Source organism: Eretmochelys imbricata, chromosome 20 (assembly GCF_965152235.1).
Source record: "Eretmochelys imbricata isolate rEreImb1 chromosome 20, rEreImb1.hap1, whole genome shotgun sequence".
NCBI classification, from domain to species: Eukaryota; Metazoa; Chordata; order Testudines; family Cheloniidae; genus Eretmochelys; species Eretmochelys imbricata.
Genome location: NC_135591.1, coordinates 16,679,682 through 16,703,099, shown reverse-complemented (window position 1 = coordinate 16,703,099; position 23,418 = coordinate 16,679,682). Strand labels below are relative to the sequence as shown.

The following is a 23,418-nucleotide window of genomic DNA, read 5'->3' as shown; positions in this document are numbered from 1 at the left end:
AAGCAGCTAGGAGGATTTAGCTACACAACGCCCATTGTGTGGTTAAATCTCAAGCTAGGATGCCTGGGTTCCCCGCCCTAACTTGCGGTGGCCTCGGACAAATCACCCAGCTGCCTCTGTCTCTGCTTCAAGTGCCATCTATAAAACCCACCAGGATTAGCTGCTCGGAAGGGTCAGGATCGTTTGCGGTGACCAGTCTGCAGGCCAAACCCAGCTGTATCCTGTGGGTCCGTGTACATCTAGCACTTGGGATTCCAGCACAGCACAGTCGCTCCCAACAGCTGTTAACCACTTTGCTGAGGCCTGGGGTGAGCAACCCTAGTATGAGAGGAAAACAGGCTTTTGCAGCCCAGGTCGGAAAATCTGCTTTATCGAATCATGAGACTTAAATACAGAGAAGACCCATTATGTCTTACCTGGTCTGTCGCCCCATGGAGGCCAGGTCCACATAGGTCCCTACAATCTGCTCCAGGGTGGCATGGCCCAGGGTGAGGGGAAGGGTTGGTGCTGTGCATTCCAGCAGCTAGTGGCATCCACACAGGGCTCTGCTCTCTGATGGACACAGTGTCAGCGATGGGACGTGTTGGAAGTCGGGATGCTGGACAGTAAGCAGCATGGCTGTGGGTATCGCATCCCCCCTTCAGCGAGGCCTTCACAACCCCATGCAACACAGATAGGGATCTGGGGCTATAAGATGCGGGGGGAGGAGGGGTTCTCTGGAGCAGAATGTGGAAAGGGACCCAGGCATCTGAGGGCCTGACTCTCGCTCACTCCCACAGCCCTGCAGCTCCCCCTGGCGAACGATGGCAGCAGCCGCTCCTCTTCTTCGGAGAACTCTCCCCAGCATCAAACGCACCAGCCACGTCCCCGCCACATGCTGGGCCTGCCCCAGCCACCCTTCCCTATACCCAGGAGCATGGAGAGGTAAGTGGTGGGGAAAGGACACCACCTCCCAAGTGGTGGTGATGGGGCTGAGCTAAGGAAACCCCTGGGGCCGCTGTTCTTGGCCTGGCTAGCTGGCTCCCTGTACAGGGTACTGCGTGTAATGCAGCTGCTGCACCAATCACCTATTTTGTGTCGAGTCCTGTAAACTGGCATTGCGGGCTGCCTGGCCTGGCTAATGAGGTGGAGCGGGCCACCTGGCTCGGCCAAAGAGGTCGAGCGGGGCCACCTGGCTCAGCCAGTGAGATTTTCCCCACCTTATTCTGGTGGGCTAGACAGATCACTGGGCTAATCCAGTGCCACAGGGCGGTGGGACCACTAGACTTGATGGGCCTGCTGTTACAGGTGGGCTGGGGTCCTCAGCCAGTGCCTAGTTTGGACTCTGACCTGGCAGGAGAGCTCCTCCTCCTCCTCCTCGGAGCCAGAGTCACTTGATTTGGTATGTTGTCTCCATCCAAACTTTCTCCATGTCTCTCTCTAGTATAGAGATAGATCAGAAGCTGCAGGAAATCATGAAGCAAACGGGTTACCTGACCATAGGAGGGCAGGTGAGTTGGAAGAAGTGCAAAGGGATCATATTCTCAGTGCTGCTCTGTCAGTAGAACTGTAGGTGCCAACTATTGCAGAGTATCCCTGGTTGGTATCAGGTTTCCTCTCCTACGCTGTTGTGTGGCATTGTGCTTTTGAACAGCTGCCAAATCCCACTCTGAGGTGGCTGCATTTCACGGCTGGGTGAGTGATCCCAGTGTGGTTCTGGCTTGAGACAAAATCCTCTGCCCCAAGACAGGCTGCATGAGGCAAGCGCCCCTCACCACATGCATATGCTGCCCCTTGTTGGGATGCCCATCCTGCAGGGAGAGGGGAACTGAGGATTCCCTGCCCTTTCGATCTCCATTGTGGGTTAGAGAACTGGCAGGTGGGTACAATGTGAGGCCAGGGGGAACCTAGTGTGCCAGTCAGTGAAGCCTGGTACCCCACTGGCTGGCATACTTACCATGGAGTTTACCACTGGGAGTTGTCCTAGCTCAGGGTTGTCTGCTGGGCCCCTGCGTATAGACATGGGCTCCGTTGTATGGCCCCTCCTGTAGCCCTGTGTGTATGTGTCTCTGTGCAGCGGTACCAAGCAGAGATCAATGACCTGGAGAACCTGGGCGAGATTGGCAGTGGGACCTGTGGTCAGGTGTGGAAGATGCGATTCAAGAAAACAGGACACATCATAGCCGTGAAGGTGAGCATCGGGGGCAGGGCCTTAAAAACAGACCAAGCAAGGGGTGAATAGTTCCATCAGGAAGGGTGGGGGTGTTGTTGAATGGGGAGAGGAGAGGATCAGGACTCCTGGGCTCTATTCCTAGCTTTGAAAGGGGAGTGGTGTCTAGTGGTTAGAGCAGGGCGGTACTACACGTCAGGACTCCTGGGTCCTATTTCCAGCTCTGGGAGAGGAGTGGAGTCTGGTAGTTAGAGCATGGGGGGCAAGGGCTGGCCTTCTGGGTTCTATTCTTGCCTCTGATTGGGGAGTGATGTCTAGAAGTTGGAATAGGGGGGGCCTTGAAGCCAGGACTCCTGGGTTCTGTTCCCAGCTCTGCCACTGACTCCGTGTGACCATGAGCAAGTCATGCCTCATGTCTGTGCCTCAGTTTCTCCACCTCCGAACTGGAGATAACGCTGCCCTACGTGGGTGGGGAATCATCCGCGTTAATTAACAAGGGGTTATACGGTCCCCTGCATGGCGGGGCAGAGCAGGTGTCACTGTTCACCCCTGCAGTCAGCTCTCCGCTCATAGAACCGCTCTGTAATCCCCTCCTGTTGTCTGGTCCCCACAGCAAATGCGTCGCTCAGGTAACAAGGAGGAGAACAAGAGGATCCTGATGGACCTGGATGTGGTGCTGAAAAGCCACGACTGCCCCTACATTGTCCAGTGCTTCGGGACCTTCATCACCAATGTAAGAGCCCCCTGCGCTCGCGCTGCAGCTCTCCATCTCCCCCTTGTGGCTGCACGCCCTGGCTACAGCCTTGAGCTGTCAGAGCTGGTTCTTCCAGTTCAGGTAGCCGAGGCTTGTGCTTGTAGAGAGGTCCCGGGTTCGATTTCCGACGCCCGTCCCCAGTGTGGTGTGACGTTACTCAAAGCCTCCACCTTCTTTCCGCAAAATTGTCTGGAAAGCCAAGCACACATTGCACCCCATGGTAACCTGGCCTTGGTCTCCCTCCCACACAGACAGACGTCTTCATTGCCATGGAGCTGATGGGCACATGTGCGGAGAAGCTCAAGAAACGCATCCAGGGGCCCATCCCCGAGAGGATCCTGGGGAAGATGACGGTGGCAGTGAGTTCTGGTGGAGGGAGGTCGGGGAAGGGCAAGTGGGGCTGGATGCAGCATGATGGGCACCTGCCAAACCTTTCTCCCACGTGAGCAGCTGGGAGGGACCCGACACACCAGCGGACTTTCCCATTTGGTAGCTGGGTTGGCTTTGTGCAGACAGGGTCTGTGCTGGGAAGAGGGCTCCTGGAGAGAGAGATCTCTCGCCTCAGGTTGGTTCCCACTGATCTCTGCACAGCACCCCATGCATGCCTGGGGCCTTGATCCTGCAATCCGATCTCATTGGATTGAGGGGGGCTGGCTCCTCCCTTCTCCAGGACAGGAAGTCTGGGATTGATGGGCCTAGAACTGAGCTCTCTGCAGAGCTGTGTACAGAGGGGCTAAGCCCTCCCTGCTGCATACAGAGCCTGGGATCTCTTTGTCTTTTCTAGCTGGCCCCTCCTTTTGCTGATCCTCCTGAGGTGAGCCTGGGGGTCAGGTGGGTGCAGTGGGATGACTCTGGGAAATGCCGTGTCCTTTCAGATCGTCAAGGCGCTCTACTACCTGAAGGAGAAGCATGGCGTCATCCACCGAGACGTCAAACCCTCCAACATTCTGCTAGACGAGAGGGGGCAGATAAAGCTGTGTGACTTCGGGATCAGCGGGAGGCTGGTGGACTCGAAGGCCAAGACCCGGAGTGCGGGCTGCGCGGCGTACATGGCGGTGAGGGCTGGGCCGTGTCATAACCCACAGGAGGCTCAGAGAGGGTGCTGCTGGGCCTCAGGCTGCCTGTGCGCTAATTGGCAGCTGTGGGTACCTGAGCCCCAGGGATGGGTGGTTTCTTGGGATGGGGTGCCCTTTGATCTTGCCAGCTATGTAGGGTGAGGCTTGGTCAGTATTGAGATGGGAGACCTCTTAAGAATGGCCAGCTGAAGCAGCTCTCCAGGGTGGCTCTAGGGGGAGCTGTGATGCTTGAGATGACATAAGTGAGCCAAGATCTAAAGACTCCTGCCCTGGATCCTCAGCTGGTGTGAATGAATCATAGAATATCAGGGTTGGAAGGGACCTCAGGAGGTCATCTAGTCTAACCCCCTGCTCAAAGCAGGACCAACCCCAACTAAATCATCCCAGCCAGGGCTTTGTCAAGCCTGACCTTAAAAACCTTTAAGGAAGGAGATTCCACTACCTCCCTAGGTAACCCATTCCAGTGCTTCACCACCCTCCTAGTGAAAAAGCTTTTCCTAATATCCAACCTGAACCTCCCACACTGGAACTTGAGACCATTACTCCTTGTTCTGTCATCTGCTACCACTGAGAACAGTCTAGATCCATCCTCTTGGAACCCCCTTTCAGGTAGTTGAAAGCAGCTATCAAATCCCCCCTCATTCTTCTCTTCCGCGACTAAACAATCCCAGTTCCCTCAGCCTCTCCTCATAAGTCATGTGTTCCAGACCCCTAATCATTTTTGTTGCTCTCCGCTGGACTCTCCAATTTTTGCACATCCTTCTTGTAGTGTGGCGCCCAAAACTGGACACAGTACTCCAGATGAGGCCTCACCAATGTCAAATAGAGGGGAACGATCATGTCCCTTGATCTTCTGGCAATGCCCCTACTTATGCAGCCCAAAATGCCGTTAGCCTTCTTGGCAACAAGGGCACAATGTTGACTCGTATCCAGCTTCTCATCCACTGTAACCCCTAGGTCCTTTTCTGCAGGACTACTGCCTAGCCATTCAGTCCCTAGTCTGTAGCGGTGCATGGGATTCTTCCGTCCTAAGTGCAGGACTCTGCACTTGTCCTTGTTGAGCCTCATCAGATTTCTTTTGGCCCAATCCTCTAATTTGTCTAGGTTCCTCTGTGTCCTATCCCTACCCTCCAGCGTATCTTCCACTCCTCCCAGTTTAGTGTCGTCTGCAAACTTGCTGAGGGTGCAGTCCACACCATCCTCCAGATCATTAATGAAGATATTGAACAAAACCGGCCTCAGACCGACCCTTGGGGCACTTTGCTTGATACCAGCTGCTAACTAGACATGGAGCCATTAATCACTACCCATTAAGCCTGACTATCTAGCCAGCTTTCTGTCCACCTTATAGTTCATTCATCCAGCCCATACTTCTTTAACTTGCTGGCAAGAATACTGTGGGAGACCGTATCAAAAGCTTTGTTAAAGTCAAGGAATAACACCTCCACTGCTTTACCCTCATCCACAGAGCCAGTTATCTCGTCGTAGAAAGCAATTAGATTAGTCAGGCATGACTTGCCCTTGGTGAATCCATGCTGACTGTTCCTGATCACTTTCCTCTCTTCTAAGTGCTTCAGAATTGATTCTTTGAGGACCTGCTCCATGATTTTTCCAGGGACTGAGGTGAGGCTGACTGGCCTGTAGTTTCCCGGATCCTCCTCCTTCCCTTTTTTAAAGATGGGCACTACATTAACCTTTTTCCAGTCATCCAGGAGCTCCCCAGATTGCCATGAGCTTTCAAAGATAACTCAAAGAATGGATGCAGCTCTGGTGATTTCAGTGAATCTGTGCTGATTTAGGTGAGCCAGGGATCTGTCTTTAATGACCCTATGGTCCATTTTACCAGCTGGGGATCTGGCCCCCTTTGCTTGCCCCAGTGTGCTTGGCCTAATTTCAGCCAGGTAATTCCACCCCTTAGCCCAAACTTTAAACCGGTTAAATGAGTCCTCTTGACTTCACTGATATGCACATTAGAAATCTGTAGATAGATTCACTTCCCGGGCTACATTGCAGCATTGCTGTGTGGCTGTTACGCAGCTGCCCTCCTCCACTCCAGAGCTGGCTGTATATCAGTAGAGAATGGCGTGATTTCATAATCTCAGTCTCTAATAGGCATGTGTTGTGCTTGGTGAATGTAAGATCCTAGCCTCCAGGTGAGCGCCGTGGGACTGAGTGTGTACTGACTTTTTTTTCCAGCCTGAAAGGATAGACCCTCCTGATCCCACCAAACCAGACTATGATATCCGAGCAGATGTGTGGAGCCTGGGCATCTCCCTGGTTAGTGAAGTCCCTTCTTTACTTTCTCATGCAAAACCCTGCTTTGAACCCAGTGCCGAGATTTGCCACTAGGGGCTCAGTGATCTTGAGATAGCGAAAGTCCCTTGGCCATTCTCCCGCTCATGGCAGAGTAAGGGTAGGGCTGATTAGCTGCTGAATTTTTATCTCCAGCTGGTTGGCAAGGTTTCACCAGCATGCTTTTTCTGTCAGAAAATAACTGATCCATCAAAATGGAAACTGCCCACACATGTTGGGATCAGCACCTACCCCCCCAAAAGACGACAAAAAGTTTTGAAAATGGCAAAACGTCCCATTTTGATCTTTCAGTCCAAATGACTTTTTGTTTCTAAACTTGTTGTTATATATTATTTTAAAAAATTTTTTAAAAGGTCCTAACCAAAGTGAAACATTTCAGTTATCGAAGTGAAACTTTTCGATTGACCCAAAATTATTTTTTTTCAGCTTTTCAGTTTGTGAATTTTTTTTCCATTTTTGGCTTTTTTTACCGATTCAGGTTCAGAAAACTATTCTAAATGTTGGTACAGGAAATTCTAGCCCAACCAGCTCTGCTTTTACCCTTGGCCAACTCGGTGTCTCTTTGTCTGTTGAGGAAGATACAAGGACAAACCAATAGCCGGTTTGTGTGGGTGAGGCATGCAGGTTCTGGAGCAGCCCTGCGATGTGTCATAAACTTTGGGCACTCCTGTTCTTAAAAGGAATTGCCTCAGCAAGAGGAATGCAGAAGATAGGCTGGTCTTGTGGCTAGAGCATCGCTGTGGGGCTCAAGAGTCCTGGGTTCACATTCCAGCTCTGCCACTTACTCCCTCTGTGACCTTGAGCAAATCACGTCATCCCTCTGTGCCCCAGTTTCCCACCCACAAAATGGGGATAATGATCCTTCCTGTTGTCTGCCTTGCCTGTTTAGCGTGGGAGCTCTTTGAGGCAGACACTGTCTCTCACTCTGTGTCTGTGCAGTGTCTGGCATAATGGGGCCCCAGTTTCAGTGGGGCCTCTAGGCACCACCATAATGTTCGTACTAACCTACTTTTGGAAGTGTTAATATCTTTTCAAGATAAAAAGTTCCCCTTGCATCAGTGAAACCAGGACACATAATGCCTTTGTCACTAGGGCCTTAGGACCAGAGAGCGAAACTGACGAGAAATCAAGCGAAACAGACCTGGCTAGGGCCAGTGCCTAAGCTAAGTGAAATGCAACAGGACAAATCCATTTGTAGGAAAAAAAACAGATATTCAGATCATCTCAGGGGTCAAAAACATGAACCAAAACTTTCACACCAGGGTGCTTGAAGTTCGCCTGGTAGGAAAGCTTCTCCTATTTCAGTGGGAGCCAGATCAGCCTTCTAAATCCAGAGGAATAAGTAAGCTAATGCCAAACATCTGTTCAGCATAACAAAGAGAAGGGGTGACTTGATCAGAGTCTGTAAGTACCTATGTGGGGCACAGAAATTTGACAATAATGAGCTCTTCTGTTGAACAAAGTTCTGACAAGATCCACTGGCTGGAAGTTGAAGCTGGACAAAGTCAGACTGGGAAGGCCCAAATATTTAACAGGGTGGTTAACCAAGGGAACAACTTACTAAGGGCTATGGTGGATTCTATATTGGGTGTTCCTTGGATCTGCGTTGGATTGTCCTGCTCTAGTTCCAACAGGGTTTACTCTGAGGAAGTCCGATGGCCTGTGTTATGCAGAAGGTCAGACTAGTTTCCTTCTGGCCTGGGAATCTATACATCTATGAATTACACTAGGCCCCTGTCTGCATCTTTAGGCACTTGGATACCTTTGTAATTTCATAATGACTAGGCCCCTAATTTCCAGAAGTCTGAGCCCCCACAAATCTCATTGCAGTTGATGGAAGTGGCACAGCATTGTGGATAGAGCACATGGACTGTCTCTAAGCTCCCTGTTTCCATTTTAACCCTTGCTCTCCCCACTGCAGGTTGAACTGGCTACCGGTCAGTTTCCCTACAAGAACTGTAAAACGGACTTTGAGGTGCTCACCAAGGTATTGCAGGAAGATCCTCCCCTGCTCCCAAACAACATGGGCTTCTCCGTGGACTTTCAGTCCTTCGTTAAAGACTGGTGAGTGACCGCCACGCTGCTGGGGAGCCAAGTCCCCATTCATGGGCCCCCGAGCCCAGTGCGGGAGAACCGATCTGCTGCATCTGTGGGGCACAGTGTCAGCTGCTGAGGGGCCATGCCATGGTCAGAGCTTAAACTGCCCATGAGCCTTTACTACTTCATAGAATCATAGAATATCAGGGTTGGAAGGGACCTCAGGAGGTCATCTAGTCCAACCCCCTGCTCAAAAGCAGGACCAATCCCCAATTAAATCATCAATAGATGTTCAATAGATGTGACTCAATGAGTGATGTCCTAAGTAGATGGCACAGGGGCCCCCATACCCTGGCAAGGGGCGCCATTTAGGGAGCTGGGGGACTTGCTCCCCCTTTGTTTTGTACTACGGCAGAGCAGGGGTGCCATTTCAAATTTTGGTTGGGGTCCCCCCATGCCCTCCCTAAAAGGCACCTCTGCAGGCCAGCTCCGTTGGTGCAGCATGTAAGGCTCGCGCTGTCAGACCCTGTGCCCCTTCTCCAAGGAGTGGCTCCGGCTGGGGCTGCGCTTCATGGCGGGGGAGCTGGTAACGGTGCTGCAAGTGCCGGATGGCAGCTGGTGGGAAGGGCAGGAGAATGGGCTGCATGGCTGGTTCCTGGCGAGCTACGTGAAGCAGCTGGAGGTAGGAGACTGGCTGCACCGAATGCCTGGGGGGCGGGGGGCATAGGGAGGGAGTGCAGGGGGCTAGGGCCACGAGGGAGTGCAGCGGAGAAGAGGTTACATGAGCATCAGCATAAGTGCTAGGAAGATAAGGGGTGCACGAATAGGGCCATGTGATGTGCGAAGTGCTGTATGGATCTGTGCTGTAAGGGTCTTAGCTCAGGATGGAGCTGTTGCCTTCCCCAGACCTGATGTCTGGCCGTGCACCACTAGCTCTGCTCACGCTCCCTAACCTGTGTGCAGGGCTGAACCCTGGCAGAACGCTATCGCCAGCCTGGGGCTTGGCCCTTCTCAGCACCGGGGGAGAGGGCACCTGGGGTTAAGTTGCTAATCAAAAGTTGTGCCCACTAGAGCAAGGCTCTCAACCTTTCCAGACTACCATACCCCTTTTAGGAGTGATTTGTCTTGCGTACCCCAAGTTTCACCTCACTTAAAAACTACTTGCTTACAAAATCAGACATAAAAATACAAAGTGTCACAGCTGCACTACTGCTGAAAAACTGCTCGTTTTCCCATTTCCCCCATATAATTATAAAATAAACCGATTGACCGAGAAATATGGTACTTACATTTCAGTGTGTAGTATATTGAGCAGTATAAACGTATTGTGTGTTTGAAATTTTAGTTTGTACTGGCTTTGCTAGTGCTCTCTATGTTGCCTGTTGTAAAACGAGGCAAATATCTAGAAGACCTGTGCAACCCCCGGGGTACGCGCACCCCTGGTGGAGAACGGCTGCACTAGAGGGGGTTTGGATTGTAAGGGTTTCTCTGTCGAGAAGCCAGCGTGCTGAGCTGCACAGCTCTGGCTCTTGGGAGGCCTGACTGACCATCACACTGACACACACCCACGGGGCACTGCTCAGGCCACTCCCAGGGTCACACAGCACTGACCTCTGCCCCTTGACTGTTGACAAACCTTTGACCCTGACACAACTGCATGGTGGTGGCAAGGAGGAAAAGCCTCTTAGAGCCCCACATGGCAGTGAACCCCCACTGGCACTCCCGTGGGAACTGGGGAGTCCCAGGCTGGAATTCCAGTGGAGGGGTCTGGAGACGCAAGTCTTTCACAGCCCCTGTCACTCACACATGGATTTCAAATGACAGTGGCCAGCTTCTATCTGACCCTGTTCTATTCTGTAACAACCTTTCGCTGCACTGAACAGCTCACTGGGCAGTAGGATCATGAAGGAGTAACTCAGGGATGTTCTGCTCTGTTGTAACACTTCCACAGCCAGCTGGAACTGCCAGGTGCCACTGTGCTGCACACAACGGCCTTGGAGAGCTGCTCAGCTGGGGCAGAACCCCCATCTCCTGCACCAAAGCACTTGGCCGTGATGTCTGAGCTAATGGAGAATCTCTGCTATTTGTTAGCAGTGTAGGGCCCAGGACAGCCGGGGGAACCACAAGAGGTACATGGTGCACATACACACCAGCCTGTGCATAACACACTTGCTGAGATAAACAAAGCTGGCCTTCAGAACCAGCCGTTCAGCTCTTACTTTTGACATCAACGTAAGACATCCCTGTGCACCAAGTGCTTCCACCCTGTAACTTTCACAGTCTTTGCTCGGGCTTGTCTGAGGTGGGATCTTGGGACCTGTCATTCCCAAATCCAGAATTCTCCCTCCGGAAGCAACAGGCTGCGGCACCCCCTCCTCATATGGGACTTTATTCACGGGGATTGAAATGGGCTCCTCCCCACCACCAGCTGAGCTGGACAAAGGTCTGAATGGTTTAATGGTAGGACACATCTGAACAGTCCTGACTCTACCCCAAGGCTTGGATTGGGAATATCTTGCTGTATTATCCCCTGATTGTTTTACACTTACATATATGCTGAAAATATGGCTTTATTTGGTGTTTGTATATGTGTTTTCTTTCTTGATGTAGGAATTCGATGCAGTGCTCCTGTCCACTCATTTCTAAGTTATCATCTGCAAAAAAACTAGAGAGCCTAGGCAGCCCTTGGGATCATGGTTAAAGTCGTCGTTCCCCGCCCAAATCTGAAATGATGCCCCTGGTCACTAGACGCTCTAGGCTCCCCCCTCCTTGCCTTAACGTTCAGGCCTCTTGCGTGATTGCCTTCCAGGAGACTGGGCATGCTTAGCACTAGGGTCTGGGAGAGCCCAGCCCCCTCAGCACAGGCTACAGCACACACGGGGCCTGGGGCTGGTACATCTGGTCAGACAACCTGGCTGTGTACACAAGGGCCAGACAGCTGGGGGGGCTGGTTCGGCAACAGATCAATCCCCATCTCTGCCCTTGGCAGTGACTCTTCCTAGCCAGATGCTTGGTCTGGGGTTAGAGCACTTCCCTAGGCCCTAGAAAACCCAGGTTCAAATCCCTGCTCTGTCCCAGCCTCCCTGGGTGACCTTGAGTGAGGCTCTGGGCCTGCCCTGCGTGATGGGGTAAGAACACTTCCTTCCTCCTGCGGGAGTGTGAGGATAAATGTGTTAAAAGGATTGTGAGGTGCCCAGCTACTACGGTGATGAGAGCCAGCTAAGCACTGGACCTGGAGAAGGTGATGTTTCTGTACATCTGCACTGAACCCCAGCCTGTCCTGTTTGCAGGACGCTGTTAGCTTCCCTAATTCCCAGTTCTTGGGCACTCAGCCTCGCAAGCTGCTCGGTCCCCCTCTACCACCGGGCCTTTGTTCTCGTGCCACTGAGCAGTCCAACCTGCACTGCCTCGCTGGCCGTCGGCGAGGCAACTCCCAAGGGAAGCAGCAGAAACCTAAGTGCTTGGGACAATTCTGCACTGGTGGGAAAGGCCTGTGTGCTAGGGAGCTCTCAAACAATCACTCCCGTGATAAGGGACAAAACAAGTTTCTTGAGCTTGACTGACCCCTAGTGGCTGAGGGTATTGATGAACCTAAGCCCAGAGGGTTGTGTGTGGAGATGTCCAAGACTCTGTATGTGTTTTCTCTCTTTTTAGCCTTACTAAAGATCACAGGAAGAGACCAAAGTACAACAAGCTACTTGTGAGTATCTGACACAGAAATCCGACCTCCTGTCTCCCCAAGCTGCTGGTGGAAATGCCTCAAATACGGCCCCAGCTGCAATCCCCCTGCTCCATTTTCATGCTGTACCAGGGTGAGCCTAGCAGCAGGTATACTGAAAGCCTTGGTGTGATACTGCACTTAAGGCTGGGGGAGGCCCTCTGGGTTGCAGAGAGATCTCTGTCAGCAGTCATGCTGCAGTGAATCAGTCGGTCTATTGAAAAACCACTGCAGCTTTTCTACATCAAGCCGAATAAGCAGCAAATATGAAATTTTGTATTTTCCACTTAAAGAGAGTGGGGTCTAATGGTTAGAGTCAGCGGTTGGGAGTCAGGACTCCTGGGTTCCAATCCCAGCTCTGGCAGGGGAGTAGGGTCTAGTAGTTAAAGATGGGGGGGATGGGAAGTCAGGATTCCTGGGTTCTATTCCTGATGAGGGGAGAGGAGTGCAGTTAGGGATGGGGGGCCTGGGAATTGGGACTCCCGGGTTCTGTCCCCAGCTCTGGGAAGAGAGTGGTGTCTAGTGGTTAGAGCAGGGAGAGGGCTGAGAGTCCTGGGTTCTGTTCCCACTTCCGCCACTGAGTTTCTGTAATGCCTTGGGCGAGCCTGTTCTCTTTGCCTTGGTTTTACTCCTATTTTAGTCCTTTTTCTTGAATATGAGTCCCCCTCCTCTGTCCACTGTGCAGTAGAACCCCCCTACTCCCACATACTCACTCAGAGCTGCTGCCTGCTGCAGTGTTGCAAAAGTCGTTGCAGAGAGGAGCCCTGGCAGTGTATTCTACATGTCCTCAAGCGGTGTGTGTGGCTGTGTCCCTGATTACATGTCTCTAAGGGGTGTGTGTGTGTCTGTGTTTGTCCCCCTAATTCCATCTCCCCTAAGGGGTACTTGTATGTTTTTGACTCCATCTCTCCCATGCGGTATGTGTCTCTGTGAGTCCATCTCCCCCATGGGGGGGTATATGTGTGTCCCTCACTCCTTCCTCCCCCCCACGGGATGTGTGTGTGTGTGTGTGTTCCCACATTGCTAGCGGGCTGTATCCCTCCAGCCCTATGCCCCCCAAGATGCTATGTTCCCCCCCAACTCCCCACCATCTCCCATTCCTATGGGTGTTTATGCTCAGGGTCCCTCTGGCTTCCTTTCCAGGAACACAACTTCATCAAGCGTTATGAGACACTGGAAGTGGACGTGGCGTCTTGGTTCAAAGACGTCATGGCCAAGACAGAGTCGCCCCGTACGAGCAGCATTCTCAGCCAGCACCACCTGCCTTTCTTCACCAGGTAGCCACGCGGCCAAAACGACGAGCCGGGGAGGGGGCCATGCCAGCGAGAGCTTACGGCCGGTCACCGCCACAGGGTGGGGACGGGGAGGAGACCCATGGCAGCTGCCCCCCCCCACACCTTTGCAAAAGCAACTCTTCTGAGGCTTGGTTGAACCATTCATTTCACCTGCCCTCCTCGCTCTCTCCTCCAGTGTCGTCAGGGGAAGTGGGGGGGCTTGGTTGTTTTCTCTGGAGTGTGGGTTTATTGCTTCCCTTCCGCTAGAGTCCTTGTGTCTCGGGCACCAGCGAGCCGAAGAAGACAAGTCCCTCTCCATCTCTGTCCCATGTTCCCTGGATGGGAAGCCTCTTTCCAACTTGGCTCTGCATCTCCAGCTGGGTGAGAGAAGGCCCCTTTCCAGCCTGGCCCTGCATCTCCAGCTGCTTGGGAGCCTGTAGCCTGCATCCCAGCCGGATGAGAGAAGGCCCTTTCCAGCCTGGCTCTGCATCTCCAGCTGGATGAGAGATGGCCCCTTCCGGCCGTGTCCTGTGTATCGAGCCAGATGAGAGAAGACCTGTTCCAGTCCTGGCCCTGCATCACTGGCTGGACGAGAGAAGGCTATTTCCAGCCCTGGCTTGCTTCTCCAGCTGGAGAAGAGAGGGCTCTTCCCAACCCTGTCCCGCCACCTCCTTCAGACAAGAAGGCTCTGCTGGGAACCTCATACTTCCCTTGGCCCGGAGCGGTGGCGCATCACCGGTTTATGCCTCTCTCTTCACCCCTCCTGCCGCCCAAGAGACTAGGGGAATGGGGAAGGGAGGCTGGGACCCTCACTCACGCACTGTGAACAAAGACACATGACAATTTTTTACTCCTTATTTATTAAGTTTGGACTCTGCGGTGCTGCGGGCTCCCTGCCATGCCCGTCTGCCAGCCAGCTGCATTGTTGTATGTCTCTTACTTTTCTCTCGTGGTTTGGGATTGTATTGGGGGAGGGGAAAGGGTGAGGGAGGAGCACACGGGGCGTGCGGCTTCAGACTTCACCTAGGAGCTCAGCCCTTGCCCTCTGTTCATTTCATTTTATTTTGCCTTGTGGGTGGGGCTGGGGTGGGTTTCGGGATTATTCTTGCCGGAAGCAGCTCAGCTGAAGTGATTTATGCTGATGATTTTTTTTTTTTTTTAGTTCTGTTTTTGATCTCAGGGGTTTTCCTGTTTCCTTTTTTCTTTCTTGGAGTGCGAACAAAAGTTTTTTGTTTTTCTTCTGTCCGCGGCTTTGTATTTACCAAAGTGATTGCTGCGCTGCTGAGCATTGGGAGAACACGGCTGCATGTTGTTTTTCTTTTGCTATTTAAAAGGAGGGAGTGAAAGTGCAAAAAAAAAAAAAAAAAATTAATTCTAGGGGGTAGAAACAAGTGTTTGCAGCCTGCAATCTCCTCCCACCGCGGCAGCTGCGGAGTTGTAAAAATCAAAGACACTAATGAAACTTGAAGTTGTTCTTTTCCCACCACCTCCTTCCTTTAAATCTTGTCAGAGCCCTGGGTTTATTCAGGCTTGTCCTCAGCTGGTGTGAAGGGTGTAGTGGCCAGCAGTGGAATGGTGCTCGTTCAGCACAGCTGCTGTAAGACAGCCCCTCCCGTTTGGCTTCTCCGGAGCTCTGCAGGTGTGTGCCAGCAGATGTGAATCAGTGCAGCCGTGACAACAGCAGAGCTACGCTGGTTGACATCGGCCGGAGGTCAGCCTGGCTCCACCAGTCTCCCCGGTTGACGTTTGCTGAGGATTTGGCTGATAATTGGTTGCATGTCACCTCTTTGGAAGCCTGAGGGGTGTCTTGGGGAAGGGGGCTCCGGTCAGAGCTTTTTGGGGGGCTGTTGATTGTTTCGTTTTTCACTTTCATTCTGATTTGCTGGGGAAGGCAGGTGCCCTCATCAGCTTTGGGAAGCAGGAGGTGAGGAGATTAATCCTGAAAGCCTGTGGGATGAGCTCCGGTCTCCAACCTCCCTTGACCCAGCCTCCGAGAACCATATTGCACTGTTGGCCCCATTCCTCCAGTCCAGCGATAGACAGAAACCTCCTAGCAAGGGGTCCCACAGGCTGCAGGTTGGCACCACTCATCTTGCCCTGCCTGGTCTTTTTTGTCCAGCACACTGAAACCACTTAGTGCCCATGGTTCTCAGAAAGGGAGGTGGAGCCTGGGTGAGTGGAAACATGAACACAGCTGCCTGGCAGTGCCTTGCACAGTGCTCTGTTCTGCTCTGGGTGGGGCAGACCGGGGACAGTAGTTAAGTATCGGGGTAAAGGAAAGTGTGTATATTGGGTGGGTATGGGATTGCTGGCCTGGCTCTGCAAGGGGATGCCAGAGAGCATCCAGGGCAGGAGGATGAGCAGAGACCAGCAAAGTACCTGCTTTATCTCGGGCATCAGGAACAGAGCATTCTGCTGTCCCCACAAGGTCAGCAGGATAGGGAGGTAGGAAGGATCTTCAAACCCAAATGCAAGTTCTGGCACAATACATCGCAGAGCCCCTCTTTCCCCACAAATGGGAGCTGGATGGGAGAGACACCCCCGCACTAACGTGGCAGCAAGGAAACCTGTCGGACTGTTGGGGTGGGAGGAAGAGGTGCCCCTCTGCCTTATGGCGGGGGCGGGGGACATGTCTCCTCCTTGGGTCTCCAGGGAGAGCTTACAGCTGTTTGGTTCCTCAGTGGTGGATAGCTGTTAAAAAAACAGAGGAGGAGCTCAGAGCAGCTGGCACAGGGAACGAAGGGAGCCCTCAGCTTCCGACACATGAAGCTAAATCAGAAAGGTTGTCAAAGAAGCTGTAAACGCAGTGCAGGATACCACGTGTGGCCATTTCCAGGTGGCTTTCTAGATGCCCTGAAGATTAGCCCTCGCCCAAGCCCTCCTTTGCTACCGCCTCCCATCTCTTCACAGAGGACTTAGCGAAGACTTCCCGCAGAACCCATCAGCCACAGCCATTCCACCTCTCTGAGGATCTGAAGCCTCTGGCATGGCACTGCAGAAAAGCACAGCACTTCCAAGCCTGCGCTGCTCCATCCTTGCAAAGAAAATAGCCCTTGGGAGGCATTAAGGAGTTGTTGGTGTTGAATCTGGTCCTGCCAGTCTATTTCCCCTCACATCTCTCCTGCTAAGAGTCACCATTGCTGGCAATCACTGGAGTGGACATTTGCAAGCGCATCCTGCAGTTAGATCAATACAGTTTAACTCATTCTCACAATGCAGTTGGCATAGAATTTCCTAGCTGCAGGTGGAAATTATGGGATCAGCTGTATCCTCAGGAATCTAAGTCCTAAGAGCTATAGATTTTGGCTTGTTCTGTTTTTAAATGTGGAAGAGGCCCTCAGTCTGAACAGTGAGAACTTTGTTCCAGTGTGGATACAGAATAGACTCAGCAGGGTCCCAACTCTACTGCCCTGTGCTAGGCCCAGGGCGAAAGGAGAGAGCCTTCTGGTGGCCCTTTCAGAAGCTGCTGCTGATTGGTGTGGTGATGCGTTACAAGACGTAAAGGGAACTAGTTCTCTAGCCTCAAGGACTTGAAGTCTCAGGCAGACAAGAGAGATTGGGATGAGACATGGGATGACAGCGAAAGGCGGGCCTGGAGGGAGCATTGTTGAGGGAAAACGAGAGAGAGGATTTCTGGCACAGAAGGTCGGAGGGATTTGTTACTGTAACTAGGAAAGTGCGGGGAGGCTGTTGGTGAACTTGGAAGCAAAGTATGTTGGGGATGGCGGTGAGTTTTAGGGATGCTTCAGTTTGGAGGCCAAACAGGTAGCGCTGGGCCTGCAGTCTCGGCTTAGTGAAGAAGTTTCAAAAGTTGAAGAGCAAACTAGGCCAGAGAGGACTGTGCAAAAGGGAGATTAAACCGGGGCAGGGAGCAGAGTTTTATAGGGGAACCCGGCAGGTCCCCCGTAGGAAGCTGTGGAATGTAAAGCCATGTTTTACCCTCCATGGGTTGGGAGGCACTTGTGCCTTGCTCTAACTCTTGGCCCAGTGTCAGTCAGTGACAATCAAACCACTTACCATGGCAGCTGATATTTCAAGTTGTGGGTTTGAGTGATGGAAGAGAGAGTTAAGTGGGGTACTCAGTACAGCAATTTGGCCAGTGTCCGTCATTCCCTGGCATTAGCATGTTGCAGGGACTCCCAGGAAGGTTATTGGACACTGGTTGTACCTGCCCCTGGAGCTACCTTTCCCTATGATGCACATAACCTCTTCCATGCCATTTGCCACATGTTCCTAAGAGACCCAAGCAAAGGCCGCTCCGCCAAGGGGATGCATTTGTTTTTGATGTCAGGAGAAAGCTGTTGAGGGTGTTGCCTAGTAGGAGAGCATTAAAAGGAGGGAAGAGGATTTTCATGGACCAGACAGGACATGTTGGCTGGAGGTCCATCTACTGTGGAACTGGAGTGCCCTGGATGGGTCCTTTGTAGCAGAAGAGGTGGAATTTTACAATGCAAATATCCTCTGGAGAATCCAGCATGTTATCCACACTGAAGGGAAGGCGTAAACAGCTGAGTCTCATTAACTTAATGAAAAGAAGATTTAAGAGGTGGTTGACCATGGTCTATAAGTACCTATTCAGGGAGCAGATTTCTCAAACCAGAGGGCTCTTTAATCTAGCAGACAAAGGCAGAACGGGATAGAATGGCTGGGAGCTGACAAATTCCACCTGGAACTCAAGGCCCACCTTTTTAACCGGGATGGGGATTAACCAGTAGAACAGTTTGCCAAGGGCTGAGGTAAGAGCTCCACCTCTTGGAGTTTCTAATTGCAGGCTGCACGTCCATCTAAACAACGCCCTCAAGCCCAACCACAAGTCAGTGGGCTGGATGCAGGAATCCCTGGGTTAGGCTCTGCCAGGTGGCCTGATAGTCCCATCTTGCCCAGTAGTCTATGAGTAGCCAAAAGGGAAGTAGATTGCAAGTGGGTAAGGATCGGGAGGCCCAGCACGCAGCCTTCTACTGGTTCAGTGGGGGTTTCCGGCAGCTTGGCAAGGCACGTTGGGATGGGTGGAGAGCAGAGGCGAGAATCAGAGGTTCGGGTTAGAGCGCCAAGTGAAATGCAGCCCGTGCAGGGCAGAGCAGCGGGGACGGAATGTGGGGGAATGTGCCTTTGGATGGTAGGATAAAGTGGAGATGGTGAGCAGAAGCAGAGAAGGGATTAGTGGAGAAGTAATTGCGATTGACTCTTGGGGAAATGGTTTAAAATGCATTAGCAGGAAGCTTCCACAGAGCAGTGTCAGCACAAGGAATCTGGCTCTTTGGCGTATCCAACTAGTGATACCCTCTGGCGTGGCTGATCGTCTCCAGATCCAGCATTTAGGAATTCTGTGCCTGTGTATCCAATGAAGCATCTAGGCTGATCCTATGGCAGAGAGAGCTTTTCGGCGGGATCCGAGCAGGACCATGAACAGCAGAGCAGCAAATGCTGCCCGTGCTGCAAGATCATCTCTCGAGGAACTGGTGCAGTCGCCTTAAGAGGCTGTAAATCACTCCCCAGGTGCGCTTCGAATTTGACGACCACCCAGAAAACAGCCGCCAGATCTGAAGAGGCAGAAGTTTTCAGGTTGGATTCTTGTTGCTGTTCAAACCCTTCTTGCTCTGTTTGATTAACAGCCACAGCAGTGGGTTGGCTCCACCCGACGGATGGTCAGTATTTACCAGGTAGCCCAAGAAGTATTCAACCTAGTGACATTAGACGTGCAAGGATTTGATTGAATGTGAATTTCAGCCGACAGAGAGCCAGAGTCCACTATTGTCTCAACCCCTAATGTTCAAAAGACATGGATCAGGCCCTTCAAAATCATGAGATTAGCTTAAAAATCAGCTGACCATTTTGGGTTTCTTTTCATTTACCTTCTGGCTTTTGAGCCTTTAGCGGGGGTCTCACTTTCAAGCTTTTCTAGGGCTAACAACTAAAGGAAAGCGGAGATTCTCCTGTAATCACAGGACTCCAGGAGCTGAGAGCTTTAAGATACCAAATATTGCAATAAAAATACAGGCTTGACAACACTGACCTGATCCTCAGCTACTGAAAATCAGCGTCACTCTATTGACTTCAGTAGAGTGATGCTGATTTACACCAGTGGGGGATCTGTTCCCATTGACTCTAATGGAATGATGGCCATTTACACCAGCTGGAGATTTTCCTCATTGACTGCAGTGGAGTGACACCAATTTACACCAGCCAGGATCTGGTGGAATCTGTCTTTGATTTTTAACTACTAAGAGTCAGATTTTTTCATGTGCTCAGCTCCCCAAAACCAGGGCCAAGTCTTCATCAGTGCACCTGTTGGGTGTTGAGACCTTCTGAAAACCCAGATGTTTCATTTCAGTGCTGACATGAGAGCTGAGCCCTTTAAGGAAATGTGGCCTTTAAGGCAGGTCTTTTCAAAGGAGTCCCTTGGCTCTCAGGTTCAGGGGCCTGTTTGCTAGATGCTGCACAGACACACAGTGAGAGACGGTCCCTGTCCTGAAGATCTCACAGTCTAAATAGCCAAAAGGTGGGTGGGGAAACTGAGGGCCAGTGACAGAGCCAGGAGTAGAACCCAGGCCTCCTGAACCCCACTCCAATGCCCCAGTTAGAATCTGATCCTTCCAACTCTACCATTGGGGCTGACCCTGCCTCATTAATGTGTGTGATTTCAACTGGGCTGTTAATATGGGCCTCTCTTCCGCAGAGCAGTTCACTGCATGCTTGGCTCTTGCTGGTTTTGTGCAGTGCCGTGCTGAACTGGTGTCTTGAGTGAGGGTTGCTAGATCAAAGCAGTTATCGGCTAAGTGCTGAGACTGGATCGGATCCAGGATTTTGGAAAGGCATCACAGTTTGGTAGCGGGCAGGGGTTTGCGAAAGTACTGGCTTCCAATGAGGGGTTGTAACCTAAGAGTTTGCAAGTTACAGAGTAACAGCCGCATTAGTCTGTATTCGCAAAAAGAAAAGGAGTATGAAGTGAGCTGTAGCTCACGAAAGCTTATGCTCAAATAAATTGGTTAGTCTCTAAGGTGTCACAAGTACTCCTTTTCTTTTTAAGAGTTTGCAAAATTGCTTCCAGTCATCTTAGAATCTCTGACTGGTAGGGGGCACAGTCCCAGTCCCTTTCACTTCAGCTGAGATCAGGCCCTGCCTCTTAAGGGGAAACAGCCCCACTTTTCACTCAGTGTTTCTGACATTCCCACAGTGATATAACCTAAATTGAACACAGACCCCATGGGTAGGGATGGGGTGGGTGGGTGGATGACAAAGGCTTTTTCAATAGTTTAAACGTTGGGATGTTTTTTCAAGGAGAAGAAGAATTGCCAGGATTGGGGGGAGGGTAGAAAAATGCAGTTTTATTGCATTTTTTTAAATTATTTTTTTATGTTTTAATTTAGAACAAATCTCTGTTAATATTATTTTAATTCGGGTGGTTACGTGTTTTTTAATCGCAGATCTGACATCTGCTCTTATTTTATTATATTTTTTCTGTGTGTGCGTGTGGGAGGGTGTGGGTGTGTGGGTGTGTGCAGGTGTGTGCATGCATTCAACTGGGGATTTTAAAGAAAACAAAAAACAAACAAAAAAATTCATGCCAAAGGTAGGGCAGAGAATAGCTGGATAGACAATTATATTCTAGGTATTAGCATTTCACTATATTATCTATATATTATATTATATTATTATTATAAATTCGCATGTTAAAACCTAATAGGCGTAACTTCTATCTTATATGGAAAGAGACTTTAGCTTTTGATCGCTTGTACATTCGGTCACTCATCTGTCTTGATTCTTGGAGAGCTGACTTGAATCTAATAAGCTTTAGTAGTTTCCCCAAGGTGGGGCTACTGGCTTTATACCTTTTAGTAGCCACCAAAAAAATTGAAAAGAAAAAACCTTGGGTCTAATTTTCAAAAGCCCCTAAATAACCCAGGAACCTAAGTCTTATTTTCAAAAGTGATTTAGGCACTTAGAGGCCTCGTCATCATTGAAGGTAAATGGGCTCCTTGGGCACATTTTGAAAATGGAGTATAGGCACTTTTGAAAATTGAACCCGTTGTCTTTTAAAAAGGTGTCATTTGGCCAAAGTTGAACAGAGAGGTCTGGAAGCAGAGTGACTGGCAGTCCTAGATCACGACAGCAAAAATCAATTCAGGGTACAGGGGGCACCACCAATCTGTGTCTTTAAGTTTCTTGCAGAGCTGGCTGATTCTTGCATCGAAATCCACCCTTTACCATTAATGTTACAGCTACACCAGGATTCTCACTGGCCAGCTGTTTAGCTTTAAGTTTGCTCAAATATCCCTTTGCCCTTCCCTCTTCACTCTCAGTAATTGCAGGAAATCCAAACCTTACAAATTATTTATTGGCCTGCAGAAACTTTTTGCGTGTGTTTTATGTGTCCTTTAAATGTATTGTATTTTTTTTTTTAAATCTTTCCCCTTTCCTTTCCTTTCTGTGGGATATATTGATATTTATCTACCCCGCGCGCGCTCTCTCTCTCTGCTTAGAGCTGGTATGTGGAGTGAGGAGTAGGCGGTGGCATTTTATTGGGGAGAATTGAGCCATCCATAAACTCGGGAGAGAGATTTCCTCTCATGTGATTTGGCAGCTCTACAAATAAAGTCAGATGGTTTCCTTTTATTCTCTCACTCTGCAGTGACATTTTAAAGAAACGATTATCATAGCTGGGAGCCAAAAATCTTTGCCTCTTAAAAGATTTTCCTAGAGTGCCATGAATGGATGAGAGGGCGCTTGAATGCAACAGGGGATCTGCTTCCCACCTTGGAAACTCTCTGAGAGGCTTACAGGCTGACAGCTCAGAAGAAGGGGGAGGGGAGTTATCGGGGAGCCAGAGTGTGATGGGCTCTGGGTCTGGCTTGCGGCGAATGAGGGCCAGGAGACAGTGGTAGCAGGTATAGAGGACAGCAGGGATTAGCACTGAGTGGGAGGAGCAAGAGTGTGGAAGTAGAAGTAGCTGGGGTGTGTGGGTGTGGCCAGGATGTGTGGGAGGGGCCAGAGGAGGAGCCATCACCTTTAGCAAACAGTGCAATCAATGAGAAGGGTAAGCAGGGAGAATTACGTCCCCAAGTTGGGATTGTAATGAATGCTGAGAGCCAGAATCCAGCATTTAGGCCACGGGAGAGGGGGCTAGGGGTTGTGATGGGTTTCCCCCATCTTTACTTGAGGCAGGAAACACCGGCTCCCACTTCCATTCTCTGGCAAGCCCAGCATATGTTCAGGGCTTTTTTGGTAGTGTATTAATAATGCTGGGTTTTTTACACTGCGATTTAATATTACACCAGTGTTTGAAAAAAAGCCATTAAAATAGGGTTGGGGTGGGTTTTTTGGTTTTGTTTTGTTTCATTTTGTAGCAGCTAAATGTGTTAGCAATGCCAAAGCATTTAAAGATTTTAATGGGGTGGGGCAAAGAAAGGGGCACCATGGCATTTTCAAGGCATCGCCTGGTTTATTAAAGCTGCCTTGGATTTTGTCCAGTGTAAATTTCTCCACCCGCTTCCCCTCCACCCCCCCACCCCCTTGACAGGGTAAGGAAAGTTAAATTGCGCCTCCTGTTGGCTGAGTAGAGGAATGTTCTCAGGTATGAAGCTGATCTCCGCTCACAGTGCTGGCGTAAGGCCTCAGAATCACAAAAGTCACACTTGACCCCTTTGTGAACTAGGAGTCAGGACTCCTAGGTTCTGTTCCCAGCTCTGGGAGGGGAGTGGGGTCTAGTGGGTAGAGCAAGGGAGCACTAGGAGTCAGGACTCCTGGGTTCTGTTTTGAGCTTTGGGAGGATAATGGGGTCTACTGGTTAGAGCAGAGGGTGTCTGGAGTCAGGACTCTTGGCTTCTATCCCCTGGTCTGGGCTGTAGTGATTGCAGTAGGGGTGACTAGGAGTCAGGATTCCTGGGTTCTGTTCCCAGCTCTGGGAGGAAAATGGCATCTAGTGGTTAGAGCAGGATGATTGGGAGTCAGGATGACTGGGTTCCATTCTTACAAGGAGCCTAGGCCTTGTGATGAGATCAGTTTCTGTGTGTGTGTGTGGGGGGGTGTTATGATGGCTTGTGATTTATGCGACGCTGAATTCTTTCCTAAATCCCATTATCTTGAAGGAGGCAAACTCT

General features: G+C 50.9%; 1 protein-coding gene across 3 annotated transcripts in view; it reads left to right on the top strand.

Moving 5' to 3' along the window:
* Positions 1-23,418, top strand: part of MAP2K7 (mitogen-activated protein kinase kinase 7) — a 68,963-nt gene that overhangs the window by 30,333 nt on the left and 15,212 nt on the right. For 2 of the 3 annotated variants that reach the window (XM_077838862.1, XM_077838861.1), the window contains 11 exons: positions 780-924; positions 1,424-1,490; positions 2,057-2,170; positions 2,763-2,882; positions 3,155-3,262; positions 3,779-3,958; positions 6,176-6,256; positions 8,214-8,356; positions 11,984-12,029; positions 13,191-13,324; positions 13,589-15,027. In XM_077838862.1, coding sequence (XP_077694988.1) covers positions 780-924; positions 1,424-1,490; positions 2,057-2,170; positions 2,763-2,882; positions 3,155-3,262; positions 3,779-3,958; positions 6,176-6,256; positions 8,214-8,356; positions 11,984-12,029; positions 13,191-13,324; positions 13,589-13,706 — 1,256 coding nt within the window. In that variant the 3' untranslated portion in view covers positions 13,707-15,027. Of the gene's footprint in view, positions 1-779; positions 925-1,423; positions 1,491-2,056; positions 2,171-2,762; positions 2,883-3,154; positions 3,263-3,778; positions 3,959-6,175; positions 6,257-8,213; positions 8,357-11,983; positions 12,030-13,190; positions 13,325-13,588; positions 15,028-23,418 lie in introns of those variants that run through there. The other variant, XM_077838863.1, reaches the window with a different exon arrangement.